Source organism: Colobus angolensis, unplaced genomic scaffold (genome assembly GCF_000951035.1).
Source record: "Colobus angolensis palliatus isolate OR3802 unplaced genomic scaffold, Cang.pa_1.0 Scaffold37, whole genome shotgun sequence".
NCBI classification, from domain to species: Eukaryota; Metazoa; Chordata; class Mammalia; order Primates; family Cercopithecidae; genus Colobus; species Colobus angolensis.
Window position 1 is genome coordinate 3456321 of NW_012117043.1, and position 16663 is coordinate 3472983.

The 16663-nt window shown below is 39.2% G+C and overlaps 1 protein-coding gene across 1 annotated transcript in view; it reads right to left on the reverse strand.

Moving 5' to 3' along the window:
- The window catches only part of MED13 (mediator complex subunit 13), a 132187-nt gene that overhangs the window by 11035 nt on the left and 104489 nt on the right, over positions 1-16663 (reverse strand). Inside the window, exons 18-27 of the mRNA XM_011953658.1 lie at positions 15832-16055; positions 14262-14451; positions 12796-13258; positions 10286-10505; positions 9072-9263; positions 8353-8576; positions 4394-4536; positions 3749-3907; positions 3454-3639; positions 1036-1184 (exon numbers count right to left, since the gene is read on the reverse strand). Coding sequence (XP_011809048.1) covers positions 1036-1184; positions 3454-3639; positions 3749-3907; positions 4394-4536; positions 8353-8576; positions 9072-9263; positions 10286-10505; positions 12796-13258; positions 14262-14451; positions 15832-16055 — 2150 coding nt within the window. The remainder of the gene's footprint in view (positions 1-1035; positions 1185-3453; positions 3640-3748; positions 3908-4393; positions 4537-8352; positions 8577-9071; positions 9264-10285; positions 10506-12795; positions 13259-14261; positions 14452-15831; positions 16056-16663) is intronic.

The following is a 16663-nucleotide window of genomic DNA, read 5'->3' on the forward strand; positions in this document are numbered from 1 at the left end:
GCTGACGCCATTCTCCTGCCTCAGCCTCCCCAGTAGCTGGGACTACAGGCGCCCACCACCACAACCAGCTAATTTTTGCATTTTTAGTAGAGACGGGGTTTTACTGTGTTAGCCAGGATGGTCTTGATCTCCTGATGTCATGATCCGCCTACCTCAGCCTCCCAAAGTGCTGCGACTGCAGGCATGAGCCACCGCCCCCGGCCCAGTATATATAATTTCAAATAGGTGTTATTTGCTGAAGCCCAATTAGTTTTTACTTCAAATACAAGGTCAAGACAGCTTGCTTCCATAATTGCTAAAGATAAAAAGGGGAAGTAGATGGTCAGTGTTTTATCTAGTCTTATGAGAAAACTAATATTTTTATTATATTCCTTGTCACAGCCCTGGTATGAATGGCTGCTCTTAAGAGTTATATATAGTGATTCTGAAAGATATTGTGATCCTATATCTGAGTAAAAAACTATGGTGAACTACCACAAAAACTACAAAAAAAGGAGTAATGCCAAATGGTCTAGAAAATACGGATTCAGGGAAAGCAGAGCCTTAGAGATTCTCTTAAAAATGTGCAATTCAAAGTACTGATGTCTACGATGTAGAAATGCATGAATGCACTGTTAATTAACCTCAACTCTTGCTAATTTCCAAGGAAAAATAGTATTGCATTTCATATATTAATCTATTACTAAGGTAAGGAATGGTATTTAGAAAAACTACACTTTTTTTTTGGTCACTCTCCTTTGGCGCCCAGGCTGGATGGAGTACGGTGGCTTGATCTTGGCTCACTGCAACCTCTGCCTCCCAGGTTCAAGTGATTCTCTTGCCTCAGCCTCCCGACTAGCTGTGACTACAGGTGCGTGCCACCACACCGGGCTATTTTTTACATTTTTAGTAGAGACGGGGTTTCACCATATTGGCCAGGCTGGTCTCAGACTCCTGACCTCATGATCCACCTGCCTTGGCCTCCCAAAGTGCTGGGATTTCAGGCGTGAGTCACTGCACCCAGCCCAGAAAAACTGAAATTTACAACACAGTTACCTTGCTCACATCACCTCCATGGGGGTAATGAGATCCTGGAGAATGTACAGGAGAACCAGTTGGAGAAGCAGGAAGGATATTAATGATATCAGGGTCAAGATCATCTCCTGTGTCTAACAAATCAAAGATACCCATTCCATCTGCTCCATCTAAACAGGAGAAAGAAAAGAAATTTAAAACTCCATTTTCCATATCCTACGGTCATTCACAGGAAAGGGTCAAAATAAATGAAATTTTAACCAAAATGGGTTAATTTAACCACCATTTACTGAGTGTCTACCATGTGCCAAATGTTGTGCTAAAAAACATACAAATAATTATGCATAAACAAGCATGTGGTAGTCTGAATAATGGCCCCCCAAAGATGTCCACATCCTAATCCCAGGAATCTAAGAATATGTTACCATAAAAGACTTTGTAGATGTGATCAAGCTAAGGATCTTGAGATGGGGAGATTATTCTGGATTATCCGGGTGGGTCCAATGTAATCACAGGGGTCCTAATAAGAGGGAGGCAGTAGGGTTAGAGTCAGTGAAGGAGATGTGATGACACTATACTGCTGGCATCCAGGACAGAGGAAGGGACCATGAGCCAAGGAATGCAGGTGGCCTGTAGAAACTGACAAAGGCAAGGAAACATTTTCCCTTAGGGCCTCCAGAAAGTAATTAATCCTGCTGACATTTTGACTTTGGCCCATCGAGACTGATTTTGGACTTCTGACTTCCAGAACTGTAAGATAAAATAAATGGGTGTTGTTTTAAGCCACTAAATGTGTAGTACTTTGTTAGAGCAGCAACAGGAAACTAATACAAAGCAAACATAGTACAAAGGAAATGAAAATGTGTTTAAAGTGGGACTGCAGTAGTCCCCCTTATCCATGGCGGATATGTCCCAAGACCCATCCCCATACCCACATAGATTTCTGAAACCAATGATAGTATCAAATCCTATTTACTGGTTTTTCCTTTACATACACACCTATGATGGAGTTTCAATTATAAATTAGGTACAGTAAGAGATTAACAAGAATATTAGAATAATTATAGCAACGTACTACAATAAAAGAGATGTGAATGTGGTCTCTCTCACTCTCTCTTTCAAAGTATCTTATTGTACTGTACCCATGGGTAATTGAAACCATGTAAAGGAAAACCAAAGACAAGGAGGATTACTGTATTTACGAATAATACCATGTTCTTTATTAAGTAAAATACTCAAGTTATTATATAACACACTAAAACAAGAGAGCATAATAGCCATATATATGACTTTAGAGATGTGAGATTTTTTAAGGTATCTCAGAATAACAATAAAATATTATTTATTTTCTCTTCTACTAAAATGTAAACTATAAATTCACCTGGAAAAGCTATCTCCCTACTTTGGCAGTTTATATAAATTATATTATTTTGGCAAATCAACAGAAGAGATATATAAAATGAGTTCATGTACAGGTACCTCAAAAGCACAAGGGTAAACCTATACAAATATTTTGTGACCAACTATTGCCTTTTAAAATAAGTAAAGATGGCTGGGCATGGTGGCTCACACCTGTAATCCCAGCACTTTGGGAGGCCAAGGTGGGTGGATCATTTCAGGTCAGGAGTTTGAGACCAGCTCAGCCAACATGGTGAAACTCCATCTTTACCAAAAATACAAAAATTAGCCAGGCATGGTGGCATGCGCCTGTAAGCCCAGCTACTCGAGAGGCTGAGGCACGAGCATCGCTTGAACCCAGGAGGTGGAGGTTGCAGTGGGCTGAGATTGTACCACTGCACTCCATCCTGGGAGACAGAGTGAGTGAGAGTCTGTCTCAAAAAGCTTTTTAAAAGTAAAGATTTATGGGATAATTCACAGCACCCAGTTCTGGTATCAACAAGGTAAAAGAATGATTGTATTAAGTTTCCTGTTGCTGCTTTAACAAGTTACCACAAACTGTTGGCTTAAAAACAACACACATTTATTTTCTTACAGTTCTGGAGGCCGGAAGTCTGAAATCAGTTTCGTTGGAGTGAAATCAGGATGTTCGCAAGGCTGAAGGGGATAATCTGTTTCCTTGTCTTTTCCAGAGTCTAGAACTATATTCTTTGGTTCATGGGCTCTTTCAACATCTTCAAAGTCAGCAACATAGCATCTTCTCCCTTTGACTTTGCTTCCTGCTGTTTCCATCACATGGCTTTCTTCTCTTCTATGTAGTCAAACCTCCTTCTGCCTCCTTCTTATAAGAATACATGTTATTGCATTAAGGGCCCAACTGCATAATTGAGGATGATCTCTCCATCTCAAGATCCTTAACTTATCACATCTGCAAAGTCATTTTTTGGTAAAATAAGGTAACATTCACATGTTTCAGGTATTGGACATGAATTTATTTTGGGAGGTATTCTTCAGACTACCAAAATGGAACAAATTACCTACCATTGTTGGGATTGAAAGCTAAATCCAAATTTTCAGTGGTATAAGTAGCTGAAGCTACTTGCACAGAAGCAGAAGTAGGAAACACAAGTATATGAGTACATGATGTATCCTGTGGGGTATTTAGCTGAGATGTCTGCATGTTTAGAGTCGTGCTTCTTCCAAATACAGAACCAGTTGACACCGAATCTGAAAAATGAAAGACATTTTTTTCTTTTAATAAATGAAGAATAAATGTTATGTAATACTTAAAAACTGCATAAAGAATTAAATCTGATATAAACTAAAGATAGCTAACCTGGCATAATAACAAAAGAGCCTTGGGGCTCCATTGCCACCAAGCAAGCACTGAGAATGCTAGGGGAGTCTGCAGCAGATATACCACACATTCTACACATGTCTTTGAGCCTTTTACTTAGAGACTGCAAGTTTCGACGACTCAGCAAACAGCTCCAATCTGTGGGTATCGACAGTTTAAAAAACAAAAAAAATCACAGTAACAGCATTATTAATATCCTGTAGAACCAAGTTAAAGTTAAAACATAAAAATAGTTAATGGCTTTTAAATTAGTGTATTCCTCAAACTGGAGTCATCATCAAGCCAAACTTACTGCTGATGCTACTCAACATCCTTTATCCCCCTAATATTAGGTATACCAAATTCAATTAGCATCTGCTCAACAGAGGATGAGTTAAATAACAATCAGAAAGTGGAAAAAACAGAAAACAAGTAAGAACAGCAGTAATAAGACTGCTATTAAAGTTAAAAAAGAGTAAAATGTCTTTTTAAAATTTGAATTAAGCCATTTGTGGCCTAGACATATGTGTTTCCTTATTTGATAACCTTTGCATTGTATTCAACATATATACCTAGATGTGGTCAGAACAGTGTGTGAATTAACATAAAACAGAAATATAAATACTAATAAAAGCACAACTTTACCTTTCAATTCTCCATGACCAATCCTTCCTAGACGACCAATTACAACTCTCCATGGTAATGAACTCATTTGTACAAGTCCTAAGCACCACTCCCAAAGTTTCTGTAGACCAAACTTTCTAGCAGAACTTTTTTTCCGACGAGCCCTATTGTATGAATAAAGAGAGTGTCATAAATATTTCTAAATTTTATGATTTTTGTTGTTGTTTTGAGATGGAATCTCACTCTGTTGCCCAGGCTGGATGGAGTGCAGTGGCGCAATCTTGGCTACCTGCAACCTCCACCTTCCTGGGTTTAAGTGATTCTCCTGCCTCAGCCTCCTGAGTGGCTGCAACTACAGCTGCGTGTCACCACACCCGGCTAATTTTTTGTATTTTTAGTAGAGACAGGGTTTCACCATGTTAGCCAGGATGGTCTCAATCTCCTGACCTCGTGATCTGCACGCCTTGGCCCCGCAAAGTGCTGGGATTACAGGTGTGAGCCACCACGCCCAGCCTGACATTTTAAGAGAGCTCAAATTTGTGAAAAACAGATTCCCTTTATTTTAGTGCTTCACACCTTTACACAAGTCCTAAGCGAGAATATTCATAAAATCATAGGTTTGGCATGTGAGTTTTTCTATTTCACATTACAATATATAAATTTTTTTAAAAATTTGTCTAAAACACCTCAATTCATCAAAAATACTGCTCTCCACCAGGGATTTTTTTTTTTTTTTTTTTTAGATGGAGTCTCACTCTGTCGCCCAGGCTGGAGTGCAGTGGCACAATCTCGGCTCACTGCAACCTCTGCCTCCCAGGCTCAAGTGATTCTCCTGGCCTTAGCCTCCCGAGCAGCTGGGTTTACAGGCACCTACCATCATATCTAGCTAATTTTTGTATTTTTAGCAGAGAGGGGGTTTCACCATGTTGGCCAGGCTGGTCTCAACTCCTGACCTCAGGTGATCCTGTTTCAGTATCCCAAAGTGTTGGCATGAGCCACCGCACCTGCCCAGCAAAAATTTTTTTTTTTTTTGAGACGGAGTCTTGTTCTGTCGCCTAGGCTACAGTGCAGTGGTGTGATCTCTGCTCACTGCAACCTCCGCCTCCTGGGTTCAAGTGATTCTCCTACCTCAGCTTCCCCAGTAACTGGGATTATAGGTGCCCGCCACCATGCCCAGCGAATTTTTTTATTTTTAGTAGAGATGGGGTTTCACCATCTTGGCCAGGCTGGTCTTGAACTCCTGACCTCGTGATCTACCCGCCTCGGCCTCCCAAAGTGCTAGGATTACAAGCATAAGCCACCCCTCTTGGCCCAGCAAACTGTTTTTAAAGAGCCAATACTTCAAATGGGAATAGCCAGATTTGGTCCATGGGCCGTAGTAAGCAATCCCTGTTCTATACTATAAATTGAAGATTGACCAAAACACCACACTTCTCAGTCCAAACAACATTGTTACATGTATTCTGCATACATGTCCTTCACTAGCCAAATATGCAACATAAGCACTCTGTGGCTGAGCAACAGTGGCTATTTTATTATTATTATTTTTTGAGACGGAGTCTAACTCTGTCACCCAGGCCAGAGTGCAATGGCGTGGCCTCAGTTCATTGCAACTTCCACCTCCTGGGTTCAAGCAATTCTCCTGCCTCAGCCTCCCTAGTAGCTGGGACTACAGGTGTGTGTCACCACACCTGACTAATTTTTGTACTTTTTTCTTTTTTTGTTTTTGAGACAGAGTCTCACTCTGTCACCAGGCTGGAGTGCAGTGGCATGATCTAGGCTCACTGCAACCTCCGCCTCCCGGGTTTAAGCGGTTCTCCTGCCTCAGCCTCCCAAGCAGCTGGGACTACAGGCATGTGCCACCACGCCCAGCTAATTTTTGTATTTTTAGTAGAGATGGGATTTCAGCACGTTGGCCAGGAGAGTCTCCATCTCTTGACTTCGTGATCCACCCAACTTGGCCTCCCAAAGTGCTGGGATTACAGGCATGAGCCACCATACGAGGCCTAATTTTTGTATTTTTAGTATAGATGGTGTTTCACTATGTTGGCCAGGCTGGTCTTGAATTCCTGATCTCAGGTAATCCGCCTGCCTTGGCCTCCCAAAGTGTTGGGATTACAGGTGTAAGCAATCATGTCCGGCCAACAGCAGCTATGACTTACTGAGTACTTACTATGTACCATCCATTGTGCCCAATCAATTTACATGTAATACCTCATTTCATCCTAACAACTCCATGAGACAAATAAAACTATCCTCCCGACTTTATATATAAGCAAGCTGTAACTCAGCTGCATAAGGGTAGTTATTCCAAGGTCAGTAGTGGCAGATATGCGATTTGAGCCCAGGTCTCTCTGACTCCATCATTGCCTTTTTTTTTTTTTTTGAGACGGAGTCTTGCTCTGTCGCCTGGGCTGGAGTGCAGTGGCGCGATCTCGGCTCACTGCAAGCTCCGCCTCCCAGGTTTACGCCATTCTCCTGCCTCAGCCTCCCGGGTAGGTGGGACTACAGGCGCCCGCCACCTCGCCCGGCTAGTTTTTTTTTGTATTTTTTAGTAGAGACGGGGTTTCAGCATGTTAGCCAGGATGGTCTCGATCTCCTGACCTTGTGACCCGCTCGTCTCGGCCTCCCAAAGTGCTGGGATTACAGGCTTGAGCCACCGTGCCCGGCACAGACTTGTTCATGTTTATAACCAATAATATAAAATTATTGTTCCTATCTTCTGCTTCCCCAGCACCCTAAGACCTAATAATTATTAGATATTTCTGCATATATTCAATTTCTCACCTAAAAAAGAACAGGCTTTTATATAACAAGGAAGAAAATAAATGATAGAACCGAAATCTTTTTTTTTTTTTTTTTGAGACAGGATCTCACTCTGTCACCCAGGTTGAAGTGCAGTGGCGCAATCTCAGCTCACTCTGCAGCCTCAACTTTCTGGGCTCAAGTGATCCTTCTGCCTCAGTCTCCCAAGTAGCTGGGACTATAGGTGTGCCACTATGCCCAGCTAATATTTGTATTTTTGTACAGACAGGGTTTCGCCTTGTTGCCCAGGCTGGTCTTGAACTCCTGGACTCAAGTGATCTGCCTTTTTTCAGCCTCCCAAAGTGCTGGGATTACAAGCATGAGCCACCATGCCTGGCCAGAACCCAAATCTTAAAACTAAAAATCATTTCACGGATTTGCTTTTCAGGTTCTCCTGTTCAGCGTTCACTAGCTTTGATAACTCAAAATGAGGCTCACCTGTTGGGACCTATTAGTTATATCCTTCACAAATAACTGGACATGGTATTTACTGCCAAGAATTCTAAAATGGCCATCATATTCTGAAGACATCCTAACTTTTTTTTTTTTTTTTTTTGAGACAGTCTCATTTTGTCGCCCAGGCTGGAATGCAATGGCATGATCTCGGCTCACTGCTACCTCCGCCTCCCAGATTCAAGTGATTCTCCTGCCTCAGCTTCCTGAGTAGCTGAGATTATAGGCACCCACCACCACACCCAGCTACATCCTAACATTAAATGATAAAATTTTAAATCGCCAATTTTAGTAAATGAAGTTAACTTAGTTAATTAGGGGCTATATCTTAGATGGTATATGAGAAAAGTTTAAATGTTCTATACTTACTAGACCATTTAATTGCAGAAGTGTTTTCTAACTACATCTTTCACAAATGTTCAGCTAAAATAATTGCCTCAACCTTTATGACACAGAAGTTAGTGACCTTAATGTTTTTTGTTCATATAATCATAATTACTTTTAATTATCTTATACAATATAAACATTCACTACAGAAAAAAGTAAAAAGCACCCACAATCCCACATCTTAATATTTTAATATATACAAAACGTTCCAGCTGGTTTTCTATTCATTAAAAATGAAACTATATATATACACACACACACACATATATATATACACACACACACACACACACGAAAAATGGAATGATATGATATACTTAGGGAAATACAAATACCTATTTGGAACATCGATGTTAATGATACAAGTTTCTAAAAGTTCTCCATAGAGATCTGTGCAAGATGCAAGAATCCACCTTTGATCATGTGATAAACAGTATCCCACAAAAAGAACATTGTATTTCTGTCCAGCTTCTCCAAATGTTTCTCCTAGCTCTGTCTGTTTGTCCTTCACTGGAGCCAGAATAAAAGGAGGTGCATAAAGTCGAATACACTCTGGTCTCTATAAAATAAAAAATTAAGGTATTATCATACTATACAATCTTAGATAAATATGTATTTAAAATGTAATTATCATTTACCTAATTATAAGATAATTGGAAAATGAGAGCTAAGCCAAAAATTGCACTTAGTTTTGCATAATATCATAAAAGTGTTAGCAGGGCGCAGTGGCTCGTGCCTGTAATCCCAGCACTTTGAGAGGCAGAGGTGGGCAATCACCTGAGGTCAGGAGTTCGAGACCAGCCTGGCCAACAAAACAAAGCCCCCCCCCACCAAAAAACACAAAATTAGCTGGGCAAGATGGCGCATGCCTGTAATCCCAGCTACTCAGGAGGCTGAGGCAGGAGAATCGCTTGAACCCAGGAGGCGGAGGTTGTGATGAGCCGAGTGCCCCACTGCACTCCAGCCTGGGTGACAAAGTAAGCCTCCATCTCAAAAAAAAAAAAAAAAGTATGTATAGTCATTCAACAACTTTGGTCATGAAAAACATACTTACATCAGGACTTCTAAGGGCAGTTTCCATGGCTAAACCTGGACCAAAGCCAGTCAATGTTTTCACATTGGTTGATGTTGGAAGTGGCCTCCGACATTGGGTAAAGGCCGAAAAAGCCAGGGATTTTAAATGCTGGGGATAGATTTCTCTATCTTCATGCTTCACAGGTTGCAACAGGTACTGACAAGGAATAATCTAAGAAGTGTAGGCAAATATTACAAATGTTAAACTTTCAAAAGAGAATAACAGGAACTGTGGGTCTAAAACTCTAAAAACTTTTTACTAGAAAATTTAAACAAAACCTAATTTAAATGAAAATTTAAGAATTGTTTTCTGATCTATTATGTAGGCTTTGAATAAGTAGCCAATTTTATCAATGGGTTCTGAACTAAAGGACTATTTAAAATTTTCTGGCCAGGCGTAGTGGCTCACACCTATAATCCTAGCACTTTGGGAGGCCAAGGTGGGCGGATCACAAGGCCAAGAGACAGAGACCATCCTGGCCAACATGGTGAAACCCCATCTCCACTAAAAATACAAAAATTAGCTGGGCATGGTGGAGATCGAGACCATTCTGGCCAACATGGTGAAACCCCATCTCCACTAAAAATACAAAAATTAGCTGGGCGTGGTGGCACACGCCTGTAGTCCCAGCTACTTAGGAGGCTGAGGCAGGATAATCGCTTGAACCTGGGAGGCGGAGGTTGCAGTGAGCCGAGATTGCGCCACTGCACTCCACTCTGGCGACAGAACAAGACTCCATCTCAAAAAAAAAAAAAAAAAAACTATAAATTTTCTATGTAATAATTATATTAATAATGCCACTGACCAGTCCTGAAGTCTATAAAATAAATTCAAAATTTCTTCTAACAACTTAATATGGTTAATTACTTTCTCCTTTTCTTGCAACCTGTCTTGTACATGCTATATCTTTCTATTTAGGCTCATGAATTTAAAAATTGGCTTATAAAAGTAACACAGGAGAAACATTTAATGTACTTAATGGACTTTTTTTTTTATTCTGTATTATTACTGTGGTATGACTGTAAAGTTTATCTTTTATAAATTATCTAAGATTTATACTATGATATTAAAGTAAAATCAACAGAACTTGGCTTTTAGATAATCAATTTGAATACAGAAAAGTAGTATCTGAAACTTCTGACAACATCAAACTGTTTTACATAATTTTAACTCACAACATTTATCACTCTTACCTGTACAGAAACAGTACTCTTGATATGAGGAGGAAGAGTCTGGACCATTTCTAGAAAGCATCGAAGTAGCCCCAATGTCCACACACTAGAAGAGTTAGTGCTCTCATCTGTATTTTCGTATGTAAAAGGATCAATTATATAAACAACAATTGCAGGTGGATATGTGATCGCATGTGAATCACCATCTGTGGGGATTCCCACTTTATCCCGATCCATCGTGCTAAAATTTAAGGTAGAAATGAGACAAAAAGTTATACTGTATATGCTTGAAGTAGCATCTAAGCAGGTTCTTAATAACCCCTCCTCCTCCCTCTTTTTTGGTGAAAGATGTGAGAAAGCCTCTCTGAAAATGAAAGACATTTCTTTCTCACCAAAGTGAACCATAAACATTGTAAATACAATTTCACAATGTATAAAGACACTTGCCTTAAGAGGTCTTGCCTTAAATTTACCAAAAAAGAAAAAAGAAAAAAAGAGTTCTTTTTTTTTTTGAGACGGAGTCTCGCTCTATTGCCCGGGCTGGAGTGCAGTGGCTGGATCTCAGCTCAATGCAAGCTCCGCCTCCCGGGTTTACGCCATTCTCCTGCCTCAGCCTCCCGAGTAGCTGGGACTACAGGCGCCAGACGCCTCGCTCGGCTAACTTTTTGTATTTTTTTTTTAGTAGAGACGGGGTTTCACCGTGTTAACCAGGATGGTCTCGAACTCCTGACCTCGTGATCCGCCCGTCTCGGCCTCCCAAAGTGCTGGGATTACAGGCTTGAGCCACCGCGCCCGGCCAAAAAGAATTCTTAAAACCACAGAGTATTAGATACAAAAGATTGCTTAGAGTTTAAGGGATAAAACTGAGACAAAGATAGGTCTCTTTGTCTGAGGCTATCTCAAATAGCTTCCCAAATTTATAAAGTTGGCTACAGGTAGAGCTAGGCCAGAAAGAAACGTTTCCAGACTCATTCAATGTTCTAGTACATTTTTAGACTATATATACACGTTTTTTTTTTGAGATGGGGGTCTCACTATGTTAACCAAGTTGGTCTTGAACTCTTGGTCTGAAGCAATCCTCCTGCCTTAGCCTCTCAAAGTGCTAGGATTACAGGCATGAACCACTTAATCTCGTCCTATTTTCAGACTATATACATTTATTTCATACTTTATAGCTTCAATGGTGAACACGTTTCCTTCTTTGATGGGTGATTTGATTTTTTTTACACTTCAAATCTATTCATATGTTCAAGAGGGGTGGATCAATCTGGGTAATGATTTTTTTTTACCCACATGAGTGTAATTTTGACAACTGCATCCTGGATAGCTGACAGACATAATTAAGCTCTGGTTAACCTAGCCTATAAATCAAAGGGGAAGATCACTCAAAACCTTCATCATAAAAGGAATGAGAGCTGTCATAATCATTCCTGTCACCATAAATAACTTGGAATCACTGTGTAAAGTACTTAATGTATATTGTATCATATTACTCTCATCTTACACATAAGAAAACATGCTCAGAAAGTTAGAGTTTCCCCAAAGTCACAAAGCAGCTAAATGTCAGAGCTGAGATTCAAACTTTAGTACGACTCTAAAGCCTCTAAATAGACCGGGTCAATAGTGACTTCTCAATCACTAGAGTGATTTGCAGAGGCAAATCTACTTGACAATTATGCCACAGAAGACTCAAATGTCATATGGTATCTGGACTACATGGTTTTCAAGCTCTTAATTCCCACCCTCAGATTCTAGAATTCTATGATAGAGATTTTATGAAGTAAAGTCCTCATCATAATTTTATACATAAAATATTCAACACTAGACCTGGTGCGGTAGCTCATGCCTGTAATCCCAGCACTTTGGGAGGCTAAGGCAGGCAAATCGCTGAGTCCAAGAGTTCCAGACCAGCCAGGGCGACATGGTAAAACCCTGTCTCTACAAAAAAGTAGCTGGGTGTGGTGGTGCATGCCTGTAAGTCCCAGCTACTCAGAAGGCTGACGTGGGAGGATCACCTGAGCCCAAGAGGTCGAGTCTGCGGTGAGCCGTGATCACGCACTGTACTCCAGTCCGGGTGACAGAGTGAGACTTTGTCTTAAAAAAAAGATACAAACTAAAATTTCAAGAATAAGATAAAAAATCACTTTATGTTCATTCAAAATGTCTTATTTACAAAAAAAGCAGCATGGTTGGGCATGGTGGCTCACATCTGTAATCCCAGCACTTTCGGAAGCCAAGGTGGGCCTATCACCTGAAGTCAGAAGTTTGAGCCTGGTCAACACCGCAAAACCCCATCTCTACTAAAAATACAAAAATTAACCAGGTATGGTGGCACATGCCTGTAATTCCAGCTACTGGGGAATTTGAGGGAGGAGAATCGCTTGAAAACAGGAGGCAGAGGTTACAGTGAATGGAGATCCCGCCACTGCACTCCAGCCTGGGCAAAAGAATGAGACTCTGTCTCAAGAAAAAAAAGAAAAAAGAAGTATCATAGTTTTCATATTTCTGCAAAGCAGTATTTTTAAAGGTACCTTTCAGACACATCAGGATGCAGCTGAGTGGGAAGTGAAGATGATTCTCCAGAAATCCCAGCTGTCTGTAGAGTTGATGTCTGTTGCCCTCCTAGTTGACCACTCTGAACTGTATTTGCTTGTGTAGACATGGATCCTGCAGCATTACTGTTCATACTGCCAAAGGGTGGAAATGAAGGTAGTTTATTTGACGATACTCCACTATTCAAGTTGGAGGATGATGAAGATGAAGTTGAAGCTGTGGTCAAAGTTGAATTAGCTGTGGCAACTGAAGTAGATATGGCAACACCTGAAGTCATTGTCATAGTGCTGCTCGCTGCAGATGCTAAGGTGGCAGATGGAGTATTAGCATTTCCAGTATTTGTCATCTGAGGTGGAGTAATCAAAGACTGACTTGTAGGGGCAACTAAATTTGGCTGGGAAAGTAGAGAGCTGTCCAATGGCAGGGAAGCAAGATAAGGACCTAAAGAATAAAAACAGGTAGGAAATTTAATTCTTTATTTCACCGACTGGTTCTTTTTTTTTATTCTACTGTGTAAACAGAATCATAATCCAGTTGATGTTTTCTTGGTAATTACAGCCCCTAAATTGCTTGCTAATGGTGTGACCTACATTTGCTTTCTATTTTCCTCTAGAAACTGAAGAAACATATTTAAAATGGAATTGAAAAAGCCAGAATTTTCACTCAAAATTAAAGAAATGATTACTATGAAAGTGTAACAAAATTCTATTTTCTAAGTATAATGAAATGTAAAAAAAGGTATCTAGCAATATTCATCAAACTATTCAAAGGGTTTCTAAATCACAAATCAAATAAATATTGACTACATTGGCAGCTAATTAAAATATAAAATGGTATAATGTTATCATGGCATTCAAATTACAGGAATGTCTAATGAGATTCAATATTTTGGTTCTGCATCTCTTTGGATTAAGTCTAAAGGAAGTCCACTGATATTTATTTCAAGAGTATTTATAAGCAATACAGTTGGGCATGGGTAGAATGAAAGAAAAAAATGTATGTAACAAGCAAGTCTTAAACAGCTGTCATTTTCTTAGCTACAACAAAGAACTATTTCTTGGTTTGGTAGAGATTAACTATAAATTATTTTATCTCTGAACTGTAACAAATGAAGAATCTTCATGTTATTAAAACATCAGACCCTATAGAGGCAACAGAAAATTTATTTATAACCCGTAATTTCATCCTACCTGATGGGATCCCTCATTAGGGATCAGCAAACTTGTTCTTAAAGGGTCAGATAATAAATACTTTTGTCTTTGCAGCCACACAGTCTCTATCATAACTACTCAGCTCCAATGTTGTAGCACAAAAGCAGCCAGCAAAACTACATAAATAAATGAGGATGGCTGTGTTCCAGTAAAATTTTATGTACAAAAACAGCTGGTGGACCAGGCCACATTTTGCCAACACCAGCCTTATACAATAAATACAAATTCAATACCTAGGTCATATCTGCAGACTTGTGCATAAAGCTTGAGTTTAGAAAATGCTTCATTGTTACCATCAGCTGCCTGAGAAAACCATTCTGCTACCAATTTTTCTGATAGTTTATTTGATGCAGTAGATCCAACTCTCATGATCCCATCTGTTAACAGTCGAGAAACAGGTCTATGTTGACCTAATCGACAGGACTACAAATATACATACAGAAAGCAGAATTAGTAAATTTATTATAGTGTTTAGGTACACATTATAAAACCAAGCATGAAAGCTATTTAAAATAAGCTTAACCATTTGCAATTAACAGTTATGATAAAAATATCAAGGGTGTTTTTAGAAGCAGGTCAAAAAAATAAACATATCAAGAGTGAAATGGTGCCACAGGTCTTTTTCATTTGTACATTAGAAATTCATTAAATTTTTTTCAAAATTAAAATATCTCTAATGAAAAAACACCTAGATAACAATAGTACTAGAACCATTGGTTTGAATAAAAGCTTGCAGAATGCAGAAATAAGCAAGCATAAAAATGCAGGATTTTAGGTATACATTAACTCCAATTCATGAATTATGAATACACATATCCCTAAATCAAAGCATAATAAAAATTGGTATACAAATTTATTTATATACCCTCTCCGTCTAGTTTTGTGAGTCACTGATTTTTGTTGTAAGAAGCCCAATGTCAAATAAATTTGTAACATTGGATTAAGCAAACTTAGAAGACTTCTTTACTATAAGAATTTCACAGTCTTTAAAAACCTAGTACGAATTGTGAATCTCTAAAAAGTAATATAATATACAATGTTTCCCCAAGCCTATTTAACTATGGAACTTTTTTTCTGAGAGGATTTTACTGGCTAATGTTCCAAATAACACCCTTTGGGAAATGTTTATTTATTAAAAACACACTACAAATACCTTGTAATTATGTGGAAAATTTTATAAGGAAGCCAAACAAACATACACTAACATTCAGATTGTAAAAGGAATCAAAATTTAAAGACTAAATTTCTAAGCCTTTGTGGAAAAAGGAAGGAATAATAAAGTAAGACTTTATGTCCCATAACACTTTCAATTTACAATTATTGTGCCTGGTAATGGATATGTGAAAATTATAACCTAAAAGAAAGGACAAGAATTTCAGACCCAAAATGGACCTTAGTGATGTCTAGCATAGATTTATTTTACATATGAGGAAAGTGAGGCCTAGTGTCACTACCTGAAATCCTGGAGAATAAAGACTAGAATTTTTGTAAATGTAATTTTTTTCCTGAGGAGCTATTTAACATTTACCCTTTGTTTTAGAAAAGGCCACATTAAAATGGATATATATACATGCCCTCAATGTTTCTTCCTCCAATAGGGAGATAGCCACTCTGACCCACGGCATACACATCTAACAGACTGGGTCAAACTCAGCAAAGAATGTAACTGGCTAGTATGAGAAATAAACATCTAATCTGACATTATCACTGTGTCCCAATCAACTGAACTGCCCAGTATGCTGTATATACAACAATACAAATCGTAAGGTAGTTTTAAAATGTCATCTCTTTTTAAACACCTACCTCATATATTGCAGTAAGATCTCTAAAAAAGCTTTTGGCTCCATTTAACAAGGCTTCATTCTCTGGACACAGTACAACATAGGCTATATCTCTTTGAGATCCATAGGGTTCCAGCATAAGTCTCTCCCAATAAGGAAGAGCAAATGGAGAAAGCACCAGATAATCATAATCATAACCCAACAAAAATGTGGGGATTGGCAGTGGTTCTGGGGATTCATCAGTTCCTAAATAAGAAAGACGTATTTTAAGAAAACACTTAAAAACAAGACATGTCTCCTTTTTATTTAAATGTCAAAAGTTAATGAAGTCATTATGAGTGAAAATATTTTATTACAGACAAAAATACTTAATGCCAGTGATCAAGACTTTTCAACAGTTAGGAATTTCCTAAACAAGTCTTTTTATTTACTTATTTTTTTGAGATAGGGTCTTGCTCTGTTGCCCAGGTTAGACTGCAGTGGAACAATCATGCCTTACTGCAGCATTAACATACTGGGCTCAAGTAATCGTCTGGCCTCAGCTTCCCGAATAGCTGGGACTACAGGTGTGTGCCACTATGCTTGGCTAATTTTTAAAGTTTTTGTAGAGATGGGATCTTGCTGTGTTGCTCAGGTTGGTCTCAAACTCCTGAGCTCAAGTGATCCTCCTTCCTCAGCCTCCCAAAGTGCTGGGATTACATGCGGGAGCCACCACGTCTGGTCTGCATTTAAATTTTTGGCATGGGTCTGGGTACAGTGGCTCACACCTGATTCCCGCACTTTGGGAGGCCGAGGTGGGCAGATCACTTGAGGTTAGGAGTTTGAGACCAGCCTGACCAACATGGAGAAATCCC